At 48.7% G+C, this 21929-nt stretch overlaps 1 protein-coding gene across 1 annotated transcript in view; it reads left to right on the forward strand.

Annotated features, from left to right (window-relative positions):
- Nucleotides 1-20983, forward strand: part of COL15A1 (collagen type XV alpha 1 chain) — a 108012-nt gene extending 87029 nt beyond the window's left edge. Inside the window, exons 28-41 of the mRNA XM_042912235.1 lie at nt 1218-1286; nt 1409-1450; nt 3936-3981; nt 6099-6179; nt 6586-6635; nt 6738-6839; nt 7756-7900; nt 10971-11035; nt 12388-12516; nt 12664-12723; nt 13464-13523; nt 17268-17453; nt 18759-18874; nt 19898-20983. Of these exons, the coding sequence (XP_042768169.1) occupies nt 1218-1286; nt 1409-1450; nt 3936-3981; nt 6099-6179; nt 6586-6635; nt 6738-6839; nt 7756-7900; nt 10971-11035; nt 12388-12516; nt 12664-12723; nt 13464-13523; nt 17268-17453; nt 18759-18874; nt 19898-20111 (1365 nt within the window). The 3' untranslated portion in view covers nt 20112-20983. The remainder of the gene's footprint in view (nt 1-1217; nt 1287-1408; nt 1451-3935; nt 3982-6098; nt 6180-6585; nt 6636-6737; nt 6840-7755; nt 7901-10970; nt 11036-12387; nt 12517-12663; nt 12724-13463; nt 13524-17267; nt 17454-18758; nt 18875-19897) is intronic.
- The last annotated feature ends 946 nt before the right edge of the window (nt 20984-21929 follow it).

Raw genomic sequence — 21929 nt, forward strand, 5'->3', positions numbered from 1 at the left:
TCCAGCCCACTCTCAGGAGGGTCTCTGCCACTGAAAGCTCCTTAGTGGAACATAAGCTTCCTTGTCCCGACCCAAGAGGAAGGGTGGGAGAGCGATCTGGGTATGCTCAGGAAATCTGGTCTCACATCCCAGGCTCCTGATGCTGGGGTAATACCCCATCTTCCCGCTGTACACGGTCCCAGGGATATCACTCCTCTAGGGGCTCAGCACATGTTTGTGAGTGCATATCAAAGGTAGGTCAGCTACTTAGGCAGAGCCTCACAAGGTGGCAGACACTGGGGGCATCAGCAGGGTCCAGGGTCTACAATAAGGACGCCAGTGTTTCTTGAGTACCTACTATGTACCAGACTCTCTACAAAGTCTACTTTTGTTTACACCATCCTGTCTCTGCTCTGCATGTCCAGAAATCAGACAGGCAAGTGAGGACTGGCTCACACTCCTCAAGCACGCTGCGGCTACTAGGTAAAGCAGGCACTCGTGCCTTCACTTAGGAGGATCCGTGCAGCTTCCAAGCGGGCCGGACTCCTCATACCTGTGGTCAGAGCCTCACCCGTCCTGCTGCAAGGTCCTGCTTGAGATCCGGGCTTGGAGGAAAAGACATTGCACAGCATTAAGGCCGCTGACCTGGCTTTGACAATAATGCCACTCTGTGGAGCAAGCTTGGGATTCTCTCTCTCTGCTCCTCTCCCACTCACACACTCCCTGTCTTAAAATAAATAAATATTAAAGAAAAGAAAAGAAAAAAGAAAAGAATGCTGCTAGTGAACAAGAGTTTTGCATTTATTTTTGCATTTATGAGGCACTCTCTAAGGTACCGTATCAGGTGAGGGACCCTCCGGTCCCCACGCCACCTGCCCCTCCATAGCAGGGATGTGCTGGTAGAGAGGTGGTGGGCTCCGTGTTGGCTGAGCCCTTCTCTGGGAGGCAGAATCTGGGTTCCAGCTGTGTGGCTTTGAGCAGGTCACTTCCCCTCTCTTGGCCTCTGTCTCCATTCGCAAACCAGGGATAGTGCTTGCTCCTCTGCCTCTTCCATGGGTGGCCGTAAAGATGCAATGGGGTCATGGATGTTGACGTGCTGTTTCCAAGTGTCAGGCCTCCCTGTGGGAGAAGTAGGCGACTTTAGAGGGTCTTCTTTCCCCATTCCTGGAGGAAGTATCCCGCAGCCGCCCTGCACTCACAATAACCTCAACTCAGGAATGGCCTTTTTCTCCCTTCAGGGCCCACCTGGCTTACCTGGTCCTCCAGGGCCCCCTGGACCCCCTGGAGCTGTGATCAACATCAAAGGAGTAAGCTGGGTAGGGCGGGGGAGGGAGACCTTCAGGGGCTCGTGGGGAGTAGGCCCCAGACTGGCCTAAGCTGGAGTCAGGCGTCCTGATGGCCTCACTTCTCTTGTTCTCACTTCCTGCAGGCTGTCTTCCCAATACCAGTCCGGCCACACTGCAAAACGCCGGTAAGTAGTATACAGTCACTGCCCTGAGGAGCAGATGTTGGCATAGAAAGCGACTCAGAGAAGACGATCCGTCTTTGTGTTGAACCCCTTCAGTCCATCAGTGTTCTCTTTGATGTCTCCTGTCACTTACATATAGACCCTTAAGTAGGTCGCTAGAAGCTCCCAGATAACAGACCATGGCAATGACACATCCTGGATCTTCTAAAAGGTGCACACACTGGCAGAGTGTTTCTTTTAATGCAATCAAAAAGCAATGTCTTTTGTTATTATAACCACATTAGCTTCATGTTTGGAGCAAATAGTAAGAAGTAAAATAACCCCCTTAAAAATACAGATAGGAAAATAAAGCAATTCCAATCAGTGTTCTTTGCGTTAGGAACTTTTGGCTAAAACCTATAAGTGAATGTGTGCTGTCCCTTCCCATCTGGTATGTTGAACAGCATACAACGCTGAGAGGAAGGACTCTCCCTCCCACTTTATAGTGAGGAAGCAAACTGGGACTGGGACAAGCTCACAGAGTTGTCCAAGGTTTCAGTACTGACGGAGCTGGGGTCATCCCTCGGGTCCCCTGACCACTAGGCACTGTGATTCCAAGGGGTCAGGCACGTGCCCGGTCACCCCAGCTAGGCAGTGGCACTGTCCCTGAGGTCTTGCCCATTTCTTTGGGGAAGCCCAGGGAGAGTGGGCCTGTCCCTGTGCACGGGCATTGGTCACAGAGCTGTACGTGACCATTTCCTCATTTGTGCAACAAGTATTTATTGAGGACTTACTGAGAGCCAAGTACTCTGCTAGGCCCTGGAGATGCAGGGGTGAACTAGACGGGCGTGGCCTCTGTTCTCAGAAGTTTGCAAATTACAATTTAGAAAGGTTCCTTGAAGTGGCATAATTGTTGCTTGTTGGGTGTGGTGTTGAGGCTCGGGTCAGAGGCTTTAAGATGACGCAGTCTGGCTGAGTTCTGTCCATGTCAAAACTTTGAGGCACCCAAGTCTGCAGCCCAGGGCCCGGGAACTCTGGCATAGAATGCAGATGATATGACCCACTAAGACGTCCAGGGGGCCTGCTGGTCTATGTGAGGACGACATCAAGCCAGGTCATGTTTACACCGATAGCCTGAAGGGAAACATAAAATGTCAGTGCTGGAGGGACGCTCCTGAGATATGACTGCATTCCTTCTCCTTATCATACAGAAGGAGAAACCGGCAGCCCAGAGAGGCAAAGGGTCTGCTCGAGATTCCCGGAGAGTTTGTGCTCAAAGCCCCTCTCCGCTAACATGATTGCAGGTGTCATGGGACAGCACTTAGCAAATGTGAGAGTGTTCTAAAAATGTACTGCAATTACCACGACCTGTGCTAGGACCCTTTCCAGTGGCCACAACCTTTGGGGTCATGAGATCACAGAAAAGAAACCAAAGATGAGCTCAGAGCATTTTTGGTGAGCTTTTGATTTCACATTGCCTGGCTGGACACCATGGGGCTTAGGCATGGACATTTCCTGATCAGCTCTTGAAACGGACACTTGAAAAACAAATGCTTTCTGTCACGTCCATCATTCTATAAGCCCCTTCTAATTTCGGCCCCTTCCTGACACCACCATGATTTCTAGCCACATGGGGAGCAGAGGAACCCTATCAGCATAGCCACAGGATACCAGCTGGCCACTCCAGCCTACATCCTTAACTTTGAAATGTCTTTTCTGGGGGATTCTCATCTGTTCCCCCCATCTTCTCTGGGTGACCCCTGAGCAACTTGTGACCCTCCACCCAAAAGTAGGAGGATCCTGGTGCCAGAGGGATCATTTTGATTCCACATATCAACTGGGAAAAGGGGAAGTTGGGTATTAAAAGCAGGGTCTCCAGTGGCTCTGTTCTATAGAAAAGACAATGCAGGAATCTGGAAATGAACTGGGAAGGAATATTATCTAGGACAACTTAGATGCCAGACCCCTGGCCCTTAATGGGGAGTCTAGAATAGCCCTTCCAACCAAATGATAACCCCCCCTTATTCATTACCACTACCGTTATCAGCTCCTGTTCATTACACACATCCTTGGTTATACACCGTAGCAAAGCTAATGGCTGTGTAGCCTCACACCTGGGTCATCACTCACTGGGATGCTTGACCTCTCACATGAATCAATCCTAAATGATAAGAGAGCAGGCCAAGAGCGTTCTCGGTTGGCTAAATCAACACCGTCGGGATTTGTTGTCTTGCAGCTTTGGGCTTTCCCTTTGCACGGTTGTTCAACCAGTAGGTCTCATCTCCCCCCGCTGGCTGCATAATGGTCCCCCCCCAGTTGAAGGCCTGGGATGCCTGTGCAATGAGGGCTCCTGGGCTTCTGGGGGTTCCAGAGCCAAAGAAAGGCCTGACTCCGTGACATCGTGCCTCCTACCACACACCCCCGGGACAGGGGACAGTGGCGGCTGCCTGTGGATGCAAACACCAGGACACGGTTGGCACCTTATGACCTTGCCTTTCTCTCTCTCCAGGTTGATACCACTCATCCTGGGAATTCAGAACTCATCACCTTTCATGGTACAGCTTCTCTTCTTCACCTTCTGTTTCTGTGGGACCCTTTTCCAGACCCTTGTAGCTCTGCAGAAGGTGGTCTCCACTCCCAGTGCTGGACCTAAGACTCATGGTGGGGAAGATCTGGCTGCATGTGGTGGGATCAGGGGTAGCTGAGCCAGCGCTGTGGGACTGGGCACCTCTCTTTGGTTTTGTCACACATCTGTATATTCTATACATCGTGGCTGGGACTTCCAGCCAGCAGGAAGTACTCAGGTTGGCTGTTTATTTGTTAATTTGTTCATAAAGCATCCACCAAGACCATAGTGTGTGAATCTATCCCGTGCACTGGGCAGATGAATCCTACGCCATTCTTGCCACCCGGGCCCTTAGGCTCCCTTAGATAGAACTATTTTAAAAATCATTCTAATGTAATATACCAAGAACTAATACAGGGAAGGGCTATGGGAGCTCAGAAGACCTTTGCTTCAAGGTGTTTTTGGACCAGCAGCATTAGCATCTCCTGGAGGCGTGTTAGAAATGCAGCGTCTCAATCGCTTCTCGGGCCTTTGGGCTAAGATCAAGTGTAAGATCCACTGCAGACCCGCTGAATCAGAGGCTGCACTTTAAGTCCCCTACTGTGTCTGCACAGGAAAGTGTGAGAGGCGCTGGCTCTAGGTATCCGATTAGTAAATGTCAGCAAGGGGCATAGGCCAGGAGACAGGAGTCTGCAGGGGAGCAGTCGCTCTGGTCCCCTGTCCCCACACCCTCTCTCCCTCTGTGTGTCCCTCAGACTGAGAGGTCTGAGCACTTGCAGTTTAAACAGGGAAAAGTCATTTTTTCCCCAATACTGACCTCTGGCTCTGCTCTGTTGTCCATGGCCCGCCAGGCTGTGGTCTTCCTGATGATATCTGGCCCCGTGGGTTTTCTGTTGGTTTTGGTTACAAGGTCCAGACTGTTTCCACCCTCCATGCTCAGATCCAGTTCAAGGCTCGCCCTGCCCCTGGTGCAAGGGGGACCTTGGGGAGGCGGGGTAGAGCTGGATTTGCTGTCTCAGATCCCTGGTGGTTCCCCCATCCCCACGGGGCCACTCTGGGAGACAGGGGAGGGAAGAGACCTTTCTGAACAGGACAGCCCCTGGTGAGCCTGTATCCTGCTACTTACTGGTGGTTGTTACTCCCACTCCGTGAGATAAGCAGCCACATCGGTGGTGGTGATCGAGCTCACCATCCCCTTCTCTGGGCTTCACCACTCCTGTGATCTCACCAGGGAGGGTGGAGGCACTGCCGCCATGGCCCTGTGATTGCATCTCCCAGGGGACCCCCAGCTGGTGGCATTGGGCCTCTGGTACTCACACTCCTCCCGTGCCGGGAAGCCTGAGCACCCAAACCCCATCTCTCGGCCCGAGAGCACTGCTGGGTCGATCTGTCACATCTCTTGGGAACTGGGAATTCGGAAATCTAGTGTCTACCCCACCTATCAAAGTGGGGAAAGGGGATTGCTTCCCTTTCCCAATGCTGAACTTCTGGAAGGCTCCCTCCGTGCCTCTCCCCCGCTATAAAAGAGTTGGAGAGAGAGAGAATGCTTCTCACAAATCCTGAGGGGTGGTGGTGGGGTCCACAGTTGGCATCCTTCCAACTTTGTGCATGGAATACTTCACACCCTTATGGTCCTCTGAGGGAACCTGGAAGGTTCCCCTCCTCCCCTATCCCACCATGCCACACACACACACACAGATGAGATGGGACTGGAGGCCTGACTGGGTGTTGAGCCCTCAGGCTGTGTGCACGAAGTTGTCTGAGACAGAGTTAACTGTAGCTTCTGCTGGGCCCCCACTGTGCATTGCTGGCACCTTAGAGACAGCACTTACTGCCTCCTGCTTCACATTACCCTTCACCATGTCCATCTTCCCACAGAGACCGAGCTTTTGAAGGTCAGGAATTGCACCTGATGTATCTACCTCTGCCCTCCCCATAATTTAGCAAATGATTTCATACCCTCAATAGGCCTTTGTTTATTGAGTGGACTTTGCTAAAAGGGCTCAATTTGAAAACTTGTCACAGAAACGTTTTATATAGAATGAAGGTGATTTTCCGCAGTATTTTTTTTTTTTATATATAAAATATATGTGTATTTGATGGCAGGTGTTAAAGGAGAAAAAGGATCCTGGGGTCTTCCCGGCTCAAAAGGAGAAAAAGGCGACCAGGGGGCCCAGGGACCACCAGGTATTTTATCTCTTGTTCTGGATCTTGCCTTTGATTTCTGTTCCTGAGAAACCCAGCTGAGCTAGAAAGTAAGACGGATTATATTACCACCCTGACCACAAGCTCCATGGAGTTCTAGAGAGACCCAATCATGGGTCCAAGATGGAACACTGTCAAAAGAGACCAGAAGTTCCCGTGCAAAGCAAGGCCCAAAGAGGGCCAGTGACACGCTTAGGATCCCACAGTGTCTGGGTTGTGGGGCCCAGCCAAGGACTCGTTTCTACCTCCAAGGCCAGTGCCCACTCTGTTAGCTAAACCAATGTGGGGGCACTTCCACTGGGGAATAATGATGGATGCCAACTTGGAGAGTTTATTTTTGAATTTCTGAGATTACGGTGGTGAATTATACACAGCACTTCTTTTTCAGGCCCTCCAGTGGACCCAACTTACCTGAGATACCTTCTAAACAGTTTGAAGGTGAGTATCTCTCTACCAGACATTTGGCCTGTGTTTCCAAGTTCTTGAGCTCGCGGTATGCACTGGTTCGCCTTACTCTTATTGAATGTTCTCTGCTTGCAGGGGGAGAACGGAGACAGGGGGATCAAAGGAGAAAAAGGAGACTCTCATGGTGACTTCTTTGTGTCAGGGCCTCCAGGACTACCAGGAAGTCCCGGCCTGGTTGTAAGTAGTGATTTTTCCTCGCCATTTTCCTCAGTGAGTCACAGCCTTCCTTTGACGCCCCCCAGTGGGACTAGGCAGTTGGAGAATCAAGGGTCTGTCACAGCACCACAAGCTGGAGGTACGAGTTGGGCATCGGCCTCTCTCCCTCGTATTTACTTACCAATAGGGATGTTGGCTGAGGACCATGGAGGAAAGGGAGCTGGCCATGGCCATATGCATTCAGGTAACTTCCAGGTCATTAACCACGCTGCCTTATTCATGTCAACGGTGGAAAATTTGCTCAACCCAAGGAGTTACTAACTAACGGTGAACATATCAGATAATAAAGGCAGAATGGAAGGTGAGGGAGATATTTTTAGAGGGGCTATTTGATTCTTCTGAAATCTCACGAAAGAAGGAGCCCCTAGATAGGCTTGGTCTTCTTAGGACGCCAGGTTTCTCCAGCTCACAAGAGAAATTTAAGTTGTCTCCAGTGAGATTATGACCAGATCATGACCCTCAGGAACCAGAAGCAAACCCTGGTCCCGGGCAGAGCTCACCATGAGGGCAGACTCCAGCAAAGCCAGGAGACCAGGATTCTCCTTCTATCTCTGCTGCTAATTTGCTTTGACACTTTGGACAAGCCCTAACCCCTCTCTGTGCCTGGGTTTCTTAATCTGTGAAATGCAAAGTCTGGGCCCTCCCGACTCCAGGGCTCTCTGGGGTTGTATGCAGTGACATTGAACATAATGACTGGGTTGCTGTTCTTTAGGTCTTACACCTGAGTTGTGCCCAGATTGGAGGATAATGATAGCAATAGCTTGTATTTATTGAGTTTTTACAAACATCCTCACACAAAGAAGAGCTGGGACTTACAGTGATTACTGGGACTTACAGTTGCTTTCTCTCTTCTGTTACTATGCTCTTGCCTTGACAGGGGCAGAAAGGGGAGACTGTCGTCGGGCCCCAGGGACCCCCTGGTGCTCCTGGCCTGCCTGGGCCTCCTGGCTTTGGAAGACCTGGTTCACCTGGGCCACCGGGCCCCCCAGGGCCACCAGGACCACCAGCTATCCTCGGAGCAGGTTAGTACTGTGAATGCCGTCCCTGCTGTTGAGCTCAGGGTCACCACATTGGGCAGGCATGTCAGAGCCACACTGTATGACAGAGAGCTATTTCCAGGTTGGAGCTTTCTTTCTTTCCTTTTTTAAAAAAATTGATGTGTAATTCACATGCCATAAAATTCGCCCATTTAAAGTGTACAGTTCAGTGGTTTTTAATGTATTCACAAGGTTATGCAGCCATCACCTCTCTCTAATTCCAGAACATTTTCATCACCCCAGAAAGACACCCTGCACCAACTAGCATTCAGTCCTCTTTCTCTCCTCCCCCCAGACGTGGGCACCTGAAGATTTACTTTTTATCTCTCAGGATTTGCCTACTCTAGACATGTCCTATCAATGAGATAATAACAATGTGTGGCCTTTTGTGTCTGGCTTCTTCCACTCAGCATCCTCCATGATGTATTATGTGTCAGTACTTCGTTCCTTGTTATGGCTTAATAATCTTCCACTGTGTGGACATAGTACGTTTTGTTTATCCATTCATCAGTTGGTGGACATTTGGGTCGTTTCCACTTGTTGACTATTAATAATAATACTGTAGGGATGCCTGGGTGGCTCAGTTGGTTAAGTGTCTGACTATTGGTTTCGGCTCAGGTCATAATCTCATGGTTTGTGAGTCTGAGCCCCGCATCAGGCTCCTCTCTCCCTCTCTCTCTACCCCTCCCCCATTCTCTCTCTCTCGAAAATACATAAACTTAAAAATTAAAAAAAAAAAGAATAACGCTGCTGTAAACATTCATGCACAAGTCTTTGTGTGGACATATGTTTGCAGCTCTCCTGGGTATTTACCCAGGAGTGGAATTGCTGGGTGGAAGAATGTATGTTCACTCTGTTTCATTGTTTGAGGAACTGCTGACCTGCTTTCCAAAGTGGCTGTGCCATTTTTGCATTCCCACTGGCAGTGCACAAAGCTTTGAGGCTTTCCTCATTTTCACCAACACTTATTATTGCCCTATATTGTTTATTCCAGCCATCACTCATTCACGTGCAGTGATATCCTGCGGTGCCTTTCCCTGAGGTCTAATGATGTGGAACATCTTTTCATGTGTGGGTGGAAACTCCTTGACTGCTTTGTCAATGCCTGGCCCTTAAGGGACTTGAGGACCAGCACTGATTCTAACTCTATAAAAACTCTCCTTACCCATAGCTACCTCACTTCCTCAAATAAAAAATGGGTAGGGGCCATTTGGGTGGCTCAGTTAAGCATCCAACTTTGGCTCAGGTCACGATCTCAGGGTTCATGAGTTCGAGCCCCACATCAGGCTCTGTGCTGACAGCTGGGAGCCTGGAGCCTGCTTTGGATTCTGTGTCTCCCTCTCTTTCTCTCTCTGCCCCTCCCCTGCTAGTACTCTGTCTCTGTCTCTCTCTCAAAAATAAATAAAACATTAAAATTTTTTTTTAAAAAAAGGAAATGTAACTCCAACTAGCTTAAGCAAAAGGGAGATTTATTGGACGTGAAGGAGGTGAATCATTAACTTATGGGAGGGGCCGGCATGCAGCAGGACCTCAGGCACAGCCGGAACCGGGAACTCAACCCCTGTGAGGATTCTCTGGCCATCTCTTGTCATGGCTTCTCTCTGTATGCTAACTTCGTGCTTCTTCACCACAGACCACATCCTTTGCATGATGGGAAATATGGTTACTGACAACTCAGAGCTTCTACAATCAGCTAGAAATCTTGGCCTTCCTTCTTGGTGTTAGTTTGTGAGGTCCTGGGGTGGAGGACGTAGGATCGAATTCTGTCTAACCCATCCTGGCCCAGATACCCAATCTTGGGCCAGTCACCTGTGGCCAGAAGGTGCGGTCACATAACAACGAGGCAGTGCCTCCTGAATCCAAATGGTGGTAGAGGGGATGGGGAAGATCTCAAGAGAGGGTGAGGGTACTAGTCCCACAAAAAAGGAAGGTGCTAGGCAGATAAAACCACAGGTGCCAACATAACCTTGAAGGATGAGCAGGAGTTGCAGGAGGGGGAAGGATATTACAGGACGTGGAGAATCGGTTGTTCATAGCAGCTCTGTATGGGATGCTGCCCACAGCTCCTCGCTCCGCTGAAGGACTGCCCCTCACGTAATGCCCACAACCCACAGTTTACAAAATGCTCTCATACCAATTATCCCATTTAATCTTCACAGCAACCCCGGGAGGGAGAGGAAATGGATATTACTATAAAACTCATTTCATGGATGAAGACACTGAGGCTCAGAGAGGTTAGAGACTTGCTCGAGGTCACAAATCCTAGTGGGAGACGAGGCTGGGGTCCAAATCCAAGTCCTCTGACCCTCCCCTCACTAGACGTTCACCACCTATGTCGTGATTTTCAGGTCCTGTGCCAGAACTGCAGACCTGCTTACGTGACTTGGAAAATCTCGTACAGTAATTTTACTGGGACTTGTGAAAACATCCTTCACTGCCAAGAGCTTTGCAGATTTTGGGAGGTTACAGAAGTAGAAGGAGAGCACAGCCATGTGCATTGTTCTAGGGGAAGAGGGCACTGACTCTTCAAACGCTGAGAGCCCCTGGTTGGGTGCTATGTAGTGTGTATCTTTTCTCGGTTCTCACCTCAGCCCAGTGAAGGAGAAACGCTTGTTTACATTTCACAGGTGACTAAACTGTCGCTGCACTACCCCGCCCTCCTGCAGCCCCAGCACCTTTCTTCCTCTTTCTGAGCCTACTGGCCTCCGTGTAGCAGTTACTGGCTTGTCTCTAGGGTGAAGTAACTTGCGTGAGTCAGGACATATTTGGAAACTCAGCGCAGACTGACCTATATAAACAACAGAAGCACCAATAATTTATTCACTTACAAAACCCAGAAGTCCTAGCTTGGCTTCCTGCAAGGCTACAGTCAAGAACCCCAGATCTTTCCCAAACCTGCCAATGTGGCAGAGTCCCAGCCTCCTACAAGATGCAGTTGCAAAGTGCAGAGCTCCGAATAAGGTGGTGAACACTCCCCTCAGTGACCAGCAGACATCTGAGGCACTTTTCAGAGAGTGTGCTTCTTTTGTAACTTGTCTTTTCTGCTTTGTCTTAGCTGTGGCCCTTCCAGGCCCACCCGGCCCTCCAGGACAGCCAGGGCTTCCCGGATCCAGAAACCTGGTCAGTGTTATTATCAATGTGTATTCTCTCTTCTGCTCTGGGTGGATTTACTTAGAACTTCAGCTGTAGCGTTTAGGGGCCAGCACACTTCTTATGTAAGAATTAGGCCTCCATGGCAATAGAATCGGTACAACTCCACATTCGGAGGGCATGTATTACCTCTGTAGGTGACTTATTAAGTAAAAAGATACAGACTACAAAACCATTGATGATTTTGGTTCCACGCTCCTGATCCTTAATTCACTAGACTGTAACAGGAACCGATTGTATTACATCAAAAAACATAAGCACGAGAGTAGAAACAATATGGCAGCAGGTCCTGTGCTGGTCCGATTGGCCCTGGGCAATTCAGCCTTCTCTCTCCTGCCAGAGGATGGCTCTTGCACATTCATTACCCTACACACCACTGGCGCATGGGGGAGGTAGCACTCAGACCCTATTATGATGCACAGGAAGAGGGACAAATACCTCACAAGGATGTCAGGAGTCCTGGGAATGCTCTTGGATCTTGGCTGGATTTAACTGGAAAATTTGGCTGCCAGATGAAAAAACCGTCCAGCAGACGACGGAATTTTGATATCTGGCGCCTTTGGGGGATTTCCGAGCCATCTTGCTGCACAGAGTCATTATTTTCAAGGCTAGGTGAAAATTAATTTTTTATAACCTTTCTCAGTTGAAACGAAAGGTAAAATCTCTCTTGGCCTGATAATTTCTTTAAGACTTGATGCTTTTTGATAGATTTCTGCAGCTTCTCTGTCTGCTCCTGGATTTGCCAAGATGGATGTCTAATCTTCGGCCATTTCCTAGACAGAGAAATTGCGGACCGTGATTTTCTATCATGTACTTAATGTTACAACTACCCAGCTGGGCAAAACGGATTCAAAACTTAACTGGCATCGCTCATTGGCTTGCCTTTCTTATTCCAAATGAAAACAAACTTGAAACTCTTTAAGGAGTAGCATGAGGTAAACGCAATTAATGTCAGTGCTGCTAAGCGGCTCACACAAAGGAAGTGGCAGAGCTGACCCGCGACTTCGCTAATGCCAAGACTCCACAAAGATAACTCTGTTTACAGCTTTTTAATGTCTTTGCGCTCACGGAATGTTATCTTTCTGTTCTCATTTATTTATTACAGTTTCGATTTATGTTCTAAGCCAACTCATGTTTTCGTTTCCTCGAAAAGAATATCATTTGGTTATTAACCAAGGTACATGTCTCTCTAAGGCACAGTGAGCCTTTTCATTGGCTCTCGGGGGGATGGCGCCTGTTTGCATTTGCAAAGGCCGATTTTTCAGATGGTACCACCGCTTTAATGGTGACTGCACTGTCTGGAATTTAAAATTTCCTGACAGGTTACGGCATTTAGCAGCATGGATGATATGCTGCAGAAAGCACATTTGGTTATCGAAGGGACGTTCATCTACCTGAGGGACAGCACAGACTTCTTTATTCGTGTCCGAGATGGGTGGAAGAAATTGCAGGTAATTTTTAAGCTTCTCTTAACAAAATGCCTCCAAATCCCCTCTTAAAAATAACAACCGACCCCTGGAAGTGCCATTTTTCTGTTTTGAAAATAGCCCAACAGTTTCTAGCTGATGTCTCATTTTCGATGTCCTGTTTTCCTTAAGCTGGGAGAACTGATCCCCATTCCCGAGGACAGCCCGCCGCCTCCTGCGCTCTCCAGCAATGTGAGTGGTTGCCCTGCCTGACTTCTCGCTCCCTCCCTCAGCAGCAGCAGCTTCTGATTCCCCCTTGCTGTCCAGAACCAAGCTCTCTAAGCTCTGGCCAGCCAGCTCTGCATGGTTTAGTATCTGATGGAAGCCCAGAGATTGCCAAGTGCCAACAGAATGTTCTCGTTAGTAGAGCAGAGGAAGAACTGGACCCAGAGGCAGGAGAGCTGCTGTTTCCACATCATAGCTGAATCCTCTTGGGCAAGAGGCTTGCCCACTCTCAGCCTCAGTTTATTTACCTGTGAAATGATGGCCGGCATAAGCAATCTAGAAGAGCCCTTTAGTTTTTGCACTCTGAGACTTCTTTGCCTGAGAACATTTGCAGCTTCCATTGTCCCTTTTTCAGCCCCACAGCAACCCTTTGAGGCAGGCCTTGTCATCCCCATTCTGCAGCTGAGGAAACCGAGGCTCTGAAGAGTTGACTGTTCCATTAAGTGAATGTGTTGACTATGAAACATGGGTCTTCCTCTTCCTTGGTTCAGTGTTCTCTGTGAAAGATTTGAGAATATCCCCTCCCTTTCTGAGGATCATTTCTGCATGGGGACATGAAACTCTTGGCAATTAAGAGCGGCCCCCAAAACAATGGCAAGCTATTTAAAGTATCTATTCAAGAGACATCACTCTTGAACCTCCGTGTACTCTGAAGAACAGTTTGAATGCTTATTCAGGACTGTTTGTTTTCGTCTTTCCCATAACAGCCCCATCAGCCACAGCCTCCACTGATGTCTCTGTCAAGTGTCAATTACCAGAGGCCTGCAGTAAGTACAATTCATGCATTTATCCCGCAGATGTTGAGCTATGTGTCTACTGTGTGCTAGGCCCCATGCATGGTACACAGTTCCCACCCTCAAGGTGCATCTAGACTAGAGAGAGGGGCAAACAAAAAAACAGGTAGTTATAGTAGTGTGGTAAGTCATTGGGGCGAGGCCAACACAGGGGGCTGGGGGTGTGAGGAACATCAAAGAATTCTGGCATCTTTAGAGGGGGTGACCTCTACACTAAGGCCTAAAGGAGAGCTGAGAGAAGGAGAGACCCAGGTGGGGGGAAGAGAGCAGGCATTTGAGGCAGAGGGGATTTGGAACAGAGGGAGGCAAGAGAGAGAAGTGTGCTTTTGTGTAGTTTTAAGTATGTCAGTCTGGCCGAAGAGGCAGAGCTCAAGGTAGAGAAGGGAGAAGGTGAGTCTGCAGAAGGCAGAGACTTGTCATTGAGAGCTGGTAAGCCAAGCTAAGGACTTTGACTTTTCCAGTGGGCACTGGGCAGCCACTGAAGGGTCTTAAACAAGAAAAGGGTCTATAAGATTGGCATTTGAGAAATTATCTGGTTACAGTGTACAGATGAATTGGAGGGAACAGGACCAGGGGCCCAAAGACAGTTAGGTGGCTGTTGTTTTATCTGAACCAGGATCACAGCAGTGAACATGTAGAAAAGTAGGAAGATTGGAGAGAAATTAAAGAGATAGGAGAGTGACAGATTTGGTCACTGGTATGGATACGGGGCAGCAAGGATGAGGGAAATCAGGAATGATGCCCAGGTTTCTGCTTGGGTAATTGAGTGGTGCTGGTTTCCTTCCCAAGGATCATTTTGTTACCAGAATTAAAATTCTGACTCTTTTCCTTCACTAGCTTACGTGAAGATTTTGTTCAGATAATTGCAGGAACCTCCTGGCACTCAATTGCAGGAAGTACAACTGGGTCTGTGGACTCTTGTCCCTGCTATTAGTCTGCTCCTCTCCCTCTACAGACCAGCTCCTGCAAGGGTCTTTCTTCCCGCCTCCCTTCCGCCCCCACCCCAACGCGCAGATGTAGGTTACATCCACAAAGCTCGCACACACCACTTTGGGTTGCCATGGCGCTGATCCTGGCCTCCGCTCCATGTGATCTTGCAGCTGCAGAGCCCAGTGCTACCTCACCCCATTCAGAGTCTGGGGAGAGGTAGTCTACATGGGTCCTCTTGGGCTAATTGCCCACTCCCAGCCAGATCAACAGCAGCCAAGAGAAGGAGATTGAATGGGACCTAAGGCCACTCTTTTTAGCGAGCGTTGTGGGGACATTTTCGAAAAACAAGCCACCAGAAATGGGTTTCCTGTAGTGCTGCTACTTGTCAGGCAGGACCTCATCCGGGGCCCAGTGAGTGCGGGCACCTGTAGGAGACCTGAGTGGAGGCCACCCGGAGGGAGGCAGATAAGGGGCCTTATCTGGAGATACAGATCTGGGAGTCTTCAACCGAGTCCTGGCAATGGTGAGGGAGGGCGCTAGGATTCCCAAAAGAGAATCTGCACCCTGAGAAGAGTTTGGACTGTGAGGAGCAGAAGCAAAAGGAACTGATGGAAGAAACGTGAGAACAAATAGAAGCCGTAGCCAGAGAGGAAGAAAGAATGCCGAACAAGGTAGAAGCCAGCCGCGTCACATGCTTCCAGGAGGTCCATCAAAAGAACTAAATGGTGTTCTCCAAAGTTAGAAGCCAGAGAAAAGCATTTCTGGAGCGTGAGGGGATGCCAACGAGATTCCCTCTGCTTGAGGAATAAATGGGAGGTGAGGTGAGGAAAGAGAGGCGTGTGTAGGTAACCCTACCAAAAGCTCAGCCGTGAAGGGGAGAAGTTAGGGCAGTGGCTGAAGGATTTTTAAAATAACATTTTATAAATTCTAAATTAATCTGTATTTTTAGAACATTTGGATGATAAATAAAAAGAATGGAGAAGGAAACGGGACATCGCTGTAACTTTACCAAAACTACAACCATCCACAGAATCACCCTTTTAACATTTGACTGTTGAAACATTCTTGTCTTCATAAAAATGATAGTGTGTTCGTCATAAAAAATGTTCTGGCACTTAGAGAAATATAGACGTAAGGGCACCAAAGCCCCCAGTCCCACCATTCAGAAACAGCCATCATTCCAGACAGTTCTCTATGTATTTTTTTAAGGAAAGAGAAGTGGAGATAGGTGGGATTGGAGGCATGGCAGGGAAGCCCTGTGCTCACCTCTGCACCTTTCCTAGGTGTCCCCTGGTATGGGGACACCACCCTCCTGTGACTGCCCTTGGGTGTGGCCACCAGAAACCCACTGGTTGGAAGATGATGAGACCAGAGGGCCTCTTGCCTCAGGTGCTACAGTCTGCAGATACATGGGAGGGGGGAGGACAAGAGTTTGTATGTGAGACTACAAGTCTGGTGGCCTGGAGGTGGTCGCGGTGAGTGAGCAGCATGCTGTAGCCCCCTCCCCATGCTAAGGGCTGCTGCTAGGAGGGCTGCAGGGGAAGTCTTGTCTCAGTTGGAAGGGGTGGTGTGCTTGACCTGGACCTCTATCCAGCCTGGTGATACAGGCAAAACAAGGATGAATAAAAAGGAGGAAATTGGGGGATGTTGCGAGCTTGGAGTCTGTTCTCTTCAAAATGGGGCAGGAAGGGGATGGTGAAATGGAGAAGAAGGTCCAGAGACGGGCAGGGACTGCGTGGAGCAGTCTGGATGTTGTACTTCACGGCAAGCTGTGCCCAACCGGGTGGACTCTGGAGGAGCAGAAGAGTGCCAACATGGTGGCACTTGGGGCTGGGCCACAGAGAGGCTTGGTGCCGGGTCTCATTCAGACCTGAGAGACAGTGCAGATGTGCGAGAGAAACACCGACCACCTCCCGCCTCGCCACACAGGGCTCATTTGCATGCCCTTTGGTTTGAGATCGTTTGAAATATTTTTCTTTTCTGGAGACTTGGGCACAGGGTCTGCACCAGCCCTCCCAGCTCTATGCTGATGAGAGGACAGCCACTCCTGAGGTGACATCGAGGAGGGAAAGGACCGCTCCTGGACACACGCCACAGAATGTATTATTCCAGAGGGCACAGCACAAAGGCCGGGAACAAGGGATGGGTTTTGAGGGAGGAAGTGTGGGAGAAAACAAGACTATGGAAGGACTTTTATTTTGGCTGCTGACCAAAGTGGCAGGAATGCAAGGCTAGAATTACTCTGCGACCCCTAGTTTCTAAAAGGGTCTGCCCAGCAGTCTTAGCAATAAACGTCATGACCTTCTCCTTTCAGTGCCTTTCCCTCTGGGCCTCTCACAATCAGCCCCAGGCCTACTGGGGAAGTAGATGAAAGGGCAAGGTCAGAAAGCTTGGTGTAGCTCTGGGATCCAGGACCAGAGCCATTCAAAACCCTTCTGGAAGCTGAACTAGGACATACCCAGAAGCTTCCAGCAAATGGCCTGCACACTAGATTCAGATCTCTGAAGTGCTCTGTTTTGTTTTTTGTTTCATATATGGAAGAAATTTCCACCATTTAGAGCTGTTCAGAGAGCTGAAGCAGCCTGCCTGGGATCTGAGCTCTCCTGCCTTGGAGATGGTCAGGCTGGGGCTGGAATGTCACTGTCAGGTGGAGGCTGAATATGATGACCTCTAGCACCTTCCATCCCAGCAAGTCTGGGATCTTACTAGGAACATGAGATGGGTGTGGGGGTTGGGGTTTGCTTTTTAACTAACTGCACTGTCTTTTCTCTCACTTCCCTTTTTCAGCTGCACTTGGTCGCTCTGAACACGCCATTTTCTGGAGACATTCGAGCTGACTTTCAGTGCTTCCAGCAGGCCAGGGCTGCAGGACTGTTGTCCACCTATCGAGCATTCTTATCGTCCCATTTGCAAGACCTCTCCACGGTTGTGAGGAAAGCAGAGAGATATAGCCTTCCAATAGTGAACCTCAAGGTAAAAATAAATATTCTTCCCATTGTCTCCCGGGCACACTGGTCTCCACAGAGTCTGTAGGCAACTGCCCCTTCCTGACATCATCAGAAGTGTGCTGGTCCGAGACCTCACCTGCCTCTGATTGGCTATGTGGCTTTGGGTGGGTCCATTTAACCTCTCTGCGCCTCAGTTTCCTTGTATTTATAGTGGCCCTTGGACAGTACAACTCTTGGGGCAGACAAAAGGAAGGAATAATAATCCCCTCTTTCGCTTACATAGCTCTTAAAATGTTTACTGTATATCCATTATCGTAACAGTACTTCCAATAAAAGAGGGAGTTGTTCTTTCCTCAGGTTGTCAGATGAGGAAACTGAGGCTCAGAGGGAGAAAAGAGTTTGCCCGGAAGCCACTGCCAATAAGAATTCCTTTCCTTGACTCGCAGTCCAGGGCGGTCAGTTCCGCCCGAGGCTTTCTGTAGGGCATTGACTGGATGGCACCAGAGAAGAGCTACTTAGCACTGGTCCCAGAGCGGAGCCACGTCATCCTGCACCCTACTTTGGTCCTCTGTGCATATCTAAGCTGCCCAAACCTGCCAGACATTTCTCTGCCCCCTTTCACTGGCCAGGCAGGGCCTTGTAGGCCCCCTGTTATTCCATGGAAATTGCCGGCTCCTTTAAGGCTACAGAGGGACAGCTCAGTTACTGCTCAGACCCATCCTGGATCCTGACCTCTCCCCATATCTCAAAAGTGCTTTGAGACCCTTAAGTCCCTGTGACCCCAGTGCTCCAGTTTGGTACCTTGAGGCTAGCAAGTTCCATCCTGACCCCATAGCTGGCACTTTCCATCCCTTCTCCTGAGGTTCTCTTCTGCCACATTCACCCAAATTGTTGGTATTCTTGGCATACAAATAACTGAAGGCAACTGGGCTCCTTCAGGGAAAGAAGTAAGAGATTCATCTCTGTATCACCCACAGTGTAGATTGACACAGGCCTGGCACAGATTTGGAGTTTGGTGTATATGTATAAGATTTTTAAGATAAAAATTAGTGAAGACGTGAAACACACTTTGGTTGGGGAGCAACCTTCATACACATATGATAAGAGAAATTACCACAAGAAATAGGACCATAAAACCACAAGGGTTCAGGGATGGATGATGAACTCAAACCACAAACAGCTCCTGAACTCCCACTCTGTCCAGGCTCTGGGATTGGGGCTGGTGGCTTTGGTGTGAGGTGGTGTGCGGGCCTTGAAGAATGAATAAATAGCCAGTCCGTTTGCAGGCTGATGGCAGAAGAATTCCAATGTAGCATTTCTATCTCCATAGGGCCAAGTACTTTTCAATAATTGGGACTCAATTTTTTCTGGCCACGGAGGTCAGTTCAATACACATGTTCCAATATACTCGTTTGATGGCCGAGACGTGATGACAGATCCTTCCTGGTAAGTAAGGGTAGAAGCCCTCAAAGTATATGGGGCTATAGACTGTTTTAAGAGACATTCTAACAATGTGATGCTTTTACCAGCTGCCCCTCTGGGCTGTTGCTAGACTGAGCCTCAGTGAGCCAGCTGAGGGCCATGGAGAGAGTCCTGGCCTCGCAGCCAGGGGACCTGAGTCCAGTACCTTAATAAAGGACCTTTCCAGGTTCTCCCACTCTCTGAGCCTCAGCTGCCTCGTCTGTAAAATGGTCAAAATAATCACATCTATCCCCTAAGATTGCTGTGAGCATCAAATGGTAAGTATGAGATTGTCCAACATGCAGTAGGCACTCGATACCTGGTAAGGAACGCTGTTCTTAGTGACCCTTTAACCCTGTGCTGTGGGAGCTGTGCTCCAATTCTTTCAATACGTGTGCTCATTAAGATCAGAACGAACTGGCAAAGCTTTCCTCAGTGTCTACCCTTTGCCATACCTGATGCCCCCCCTGAAAGGCACAGTAATAAACTACATGACCCCATGCCCTTACAGTGCTCATGATCTACAGGGGAAGACAGACACGAACCAGCTACAATTCTGGACAGAACACTGTGATTGTAAAATGGAGAAACAGATAAAGATGACACAAGCACAGAGGAAAGATTCGTCCTTGTTTGGGGCTGACAGTTAAGAGGGCTTCCTGTAAAAGGAAGCATTTAATGGACTTTGGAAGATGAGAAGGGCTCACTGATCTGAAAATGAGAGAGAAGCTACTCCAGGCTAAGAGACCTTATGAGCAAAGTTTCAGATTCACACAAGTGGAGAGTCTGAGCTGAGAAAGTCCAAGCTGGGTCTGGTCGGAATACAGGATGTTCAGCTAGCCGAAAAGAGCAACTTTCCAAGTGGTGGGGTCTGACCATGATGTGGGGCCAGACCATGAAGGACTCAGGAGTCTGACTTGGTTCATTACTTAGGCCAGTTTGTTCACCGATGGGATAGGCCACAAAGAAGTGACATGTCAAAAGTAACATGACACAATTCTTTTGCAGGCCCCAGAAGGTCATCTGGCACGGCTCCAGCACCCATGGAGTGCGTCTTGTGGATAAGTACTGTGAAGCGTGGCGAACCGCCGACATGGCTGTCATGGGACTGGCCTCCCCACTGAGCACAGGGAAGATTCTGGACCAGAAAGCATATAGCTGTGCTAATAGGCTAATTGTTCTGTGTATCGAAAACAGTTTCATGACAGATGCTAGGAAGTAATGACCCTCCAATGATTCTTAAGAGTTTTCCAATTTTTCGTATGTGAAGAGCCAACACTGAAATCGAAAATGTTTAAATGTTGTAAATATTAATTTTTTATTACACATCCATCACAACAGCAGCCAAAGAAAACATACCTCAATACACTCAAAACTGAAGACATAAAGGACTCAGATCAAAAGTAAAATCTGATCCATCTATCGGTGCTATAGATTCTGCAGGAGACCCCATGCAGTGTGAACACATCCCAGCACGGTTAAGAGCGAGTTGAAAACAAAGGCCTTGGCTTTCTGCCCACTGCATCCTTCAGAAAGTAATTTCTTCCTTTAACCATTGTTGTTGAGTGTAAGATGTCCTTCATGTTTTCTCACAAAGTCAGTGTTTAGAAATGTTACCCTAAGTTATGTGCAGACCAAATGCTTTATTCTTCATACATCCATAATATACATCCGTCCTTTGCTGTTCATACAGAGACACAGAACTGCTCAAATGATCCTATTTGTATTTTCTGATATTACCAGACCCTAATGTTTATTTCCTAAAATATTTTTGCCATCATGCTTTAGGAGTTTTAGATTTTTACACAATATTTTAGTATGGCATCTGTTTATATAACTCCGACTTGCTGGAAAAGGTTAAACTCCAAATTATCTGAAACTAGAAAAGAAATAATGTGTAATGACTACCTTTCCCTTGGCAGGCCCTCCCCACCCTCTGCCCCAGATTTTATGACTTTCGCGGGGCAACTCTCGAATTATAACGGCGTTGAACAAACAGGTTCATGAGGATGAATTTTCTGAGACACATATATCTTTGTGCTATATGCTTTGATTTTTTTCCATGTAAGTGAACATAAAAACGTCTTTTCCAGGTGCTTTCTTCTGTTTGACTCTTTTCCCCTAGTTCCTTTATTCTCCACCACTGATGTGGAAGTGGCCCTGGGGTGGGTTTGCTAACCCTGCCACTGCTCCACAGCCCTCAGGAGATGATCAGAGAACAGGAGCATTTCCCGTCACGCTCCTCCACCCCTGCCTGTTGTCTCCCACTTGGAGGGCGCAGCATGGGGTAGGGCAGAAGGACCCCAGTGAGGAAAACAGGGTGAACTATGACTGTTGCAGTGCGTGACCTTGGGCAAGCCCGCCTTGTTTTTTCAAGGAGGTTGGGATAAAATAACCATATCAGCTCCCAGTAATTAAACATCAGACTTATTATAAGGCCCATTTACCTTTCTTAATAACCCTGCAAGGTAGGTATTTTTAGCTCCACTTTATAAATGGAAAAAAAAAAGTTAGGGCTCAGGAAGTCCCTTGTTTCGGGTCACCCAGCTGGTGAGTGGTAGGTCTGTGTCAGATCTTTGCAAGGAGCCACTGCATGAGGCCGCCTGTCTGCTCCCTCCAGCTCTGAGTCTGTGGCGCTCTGGCTCTTGGCTTGACCCTGCAGAGAAGCAGAATCACCAGGCACGGGGCATGCTGGGATACTTCCTCCCATTCAGCTGGGCTGGCCCAGAAGCTCTGCAACGTGAATCCACCCGAATAGTCCTTGAGGTAGGAAGGAAATTGAGGACAAAACAATAAAAGGAGACAGCCCATAACCTCACTTAGGGGCTTCCTAAGTGGAAGAGTGATGAGAATGTCTAATGAGTCATGGAATAAAAGACAGCTATAGGTTGGAAAGCCCCAGAATTGGATTGTTGAGGACCAGCCCATCCACCAAATGAGTGGGGGCTGGGTGGTGCCTGGTACAGACAGGAACAGAGACAGGAGAGGGACAGGAGGCCCCTGAGGTCATGAAGTGAAGATGCCATCCATTTTAGTCAGA

The sequence above is a fragment of the Panthera leo genome, chromosome D4 (genome assembly GCF_018350215.1).
Source record: "Panthera leo isolate Ple1 chromosome D4, P.leo_Ple1_pat1.1, whole genome shotgun sequence".
NCBI lineage: Eukaryota > Metazoa > Chordata > Mammalia > Carnivora > Felidae > Panthera > Panthera leo.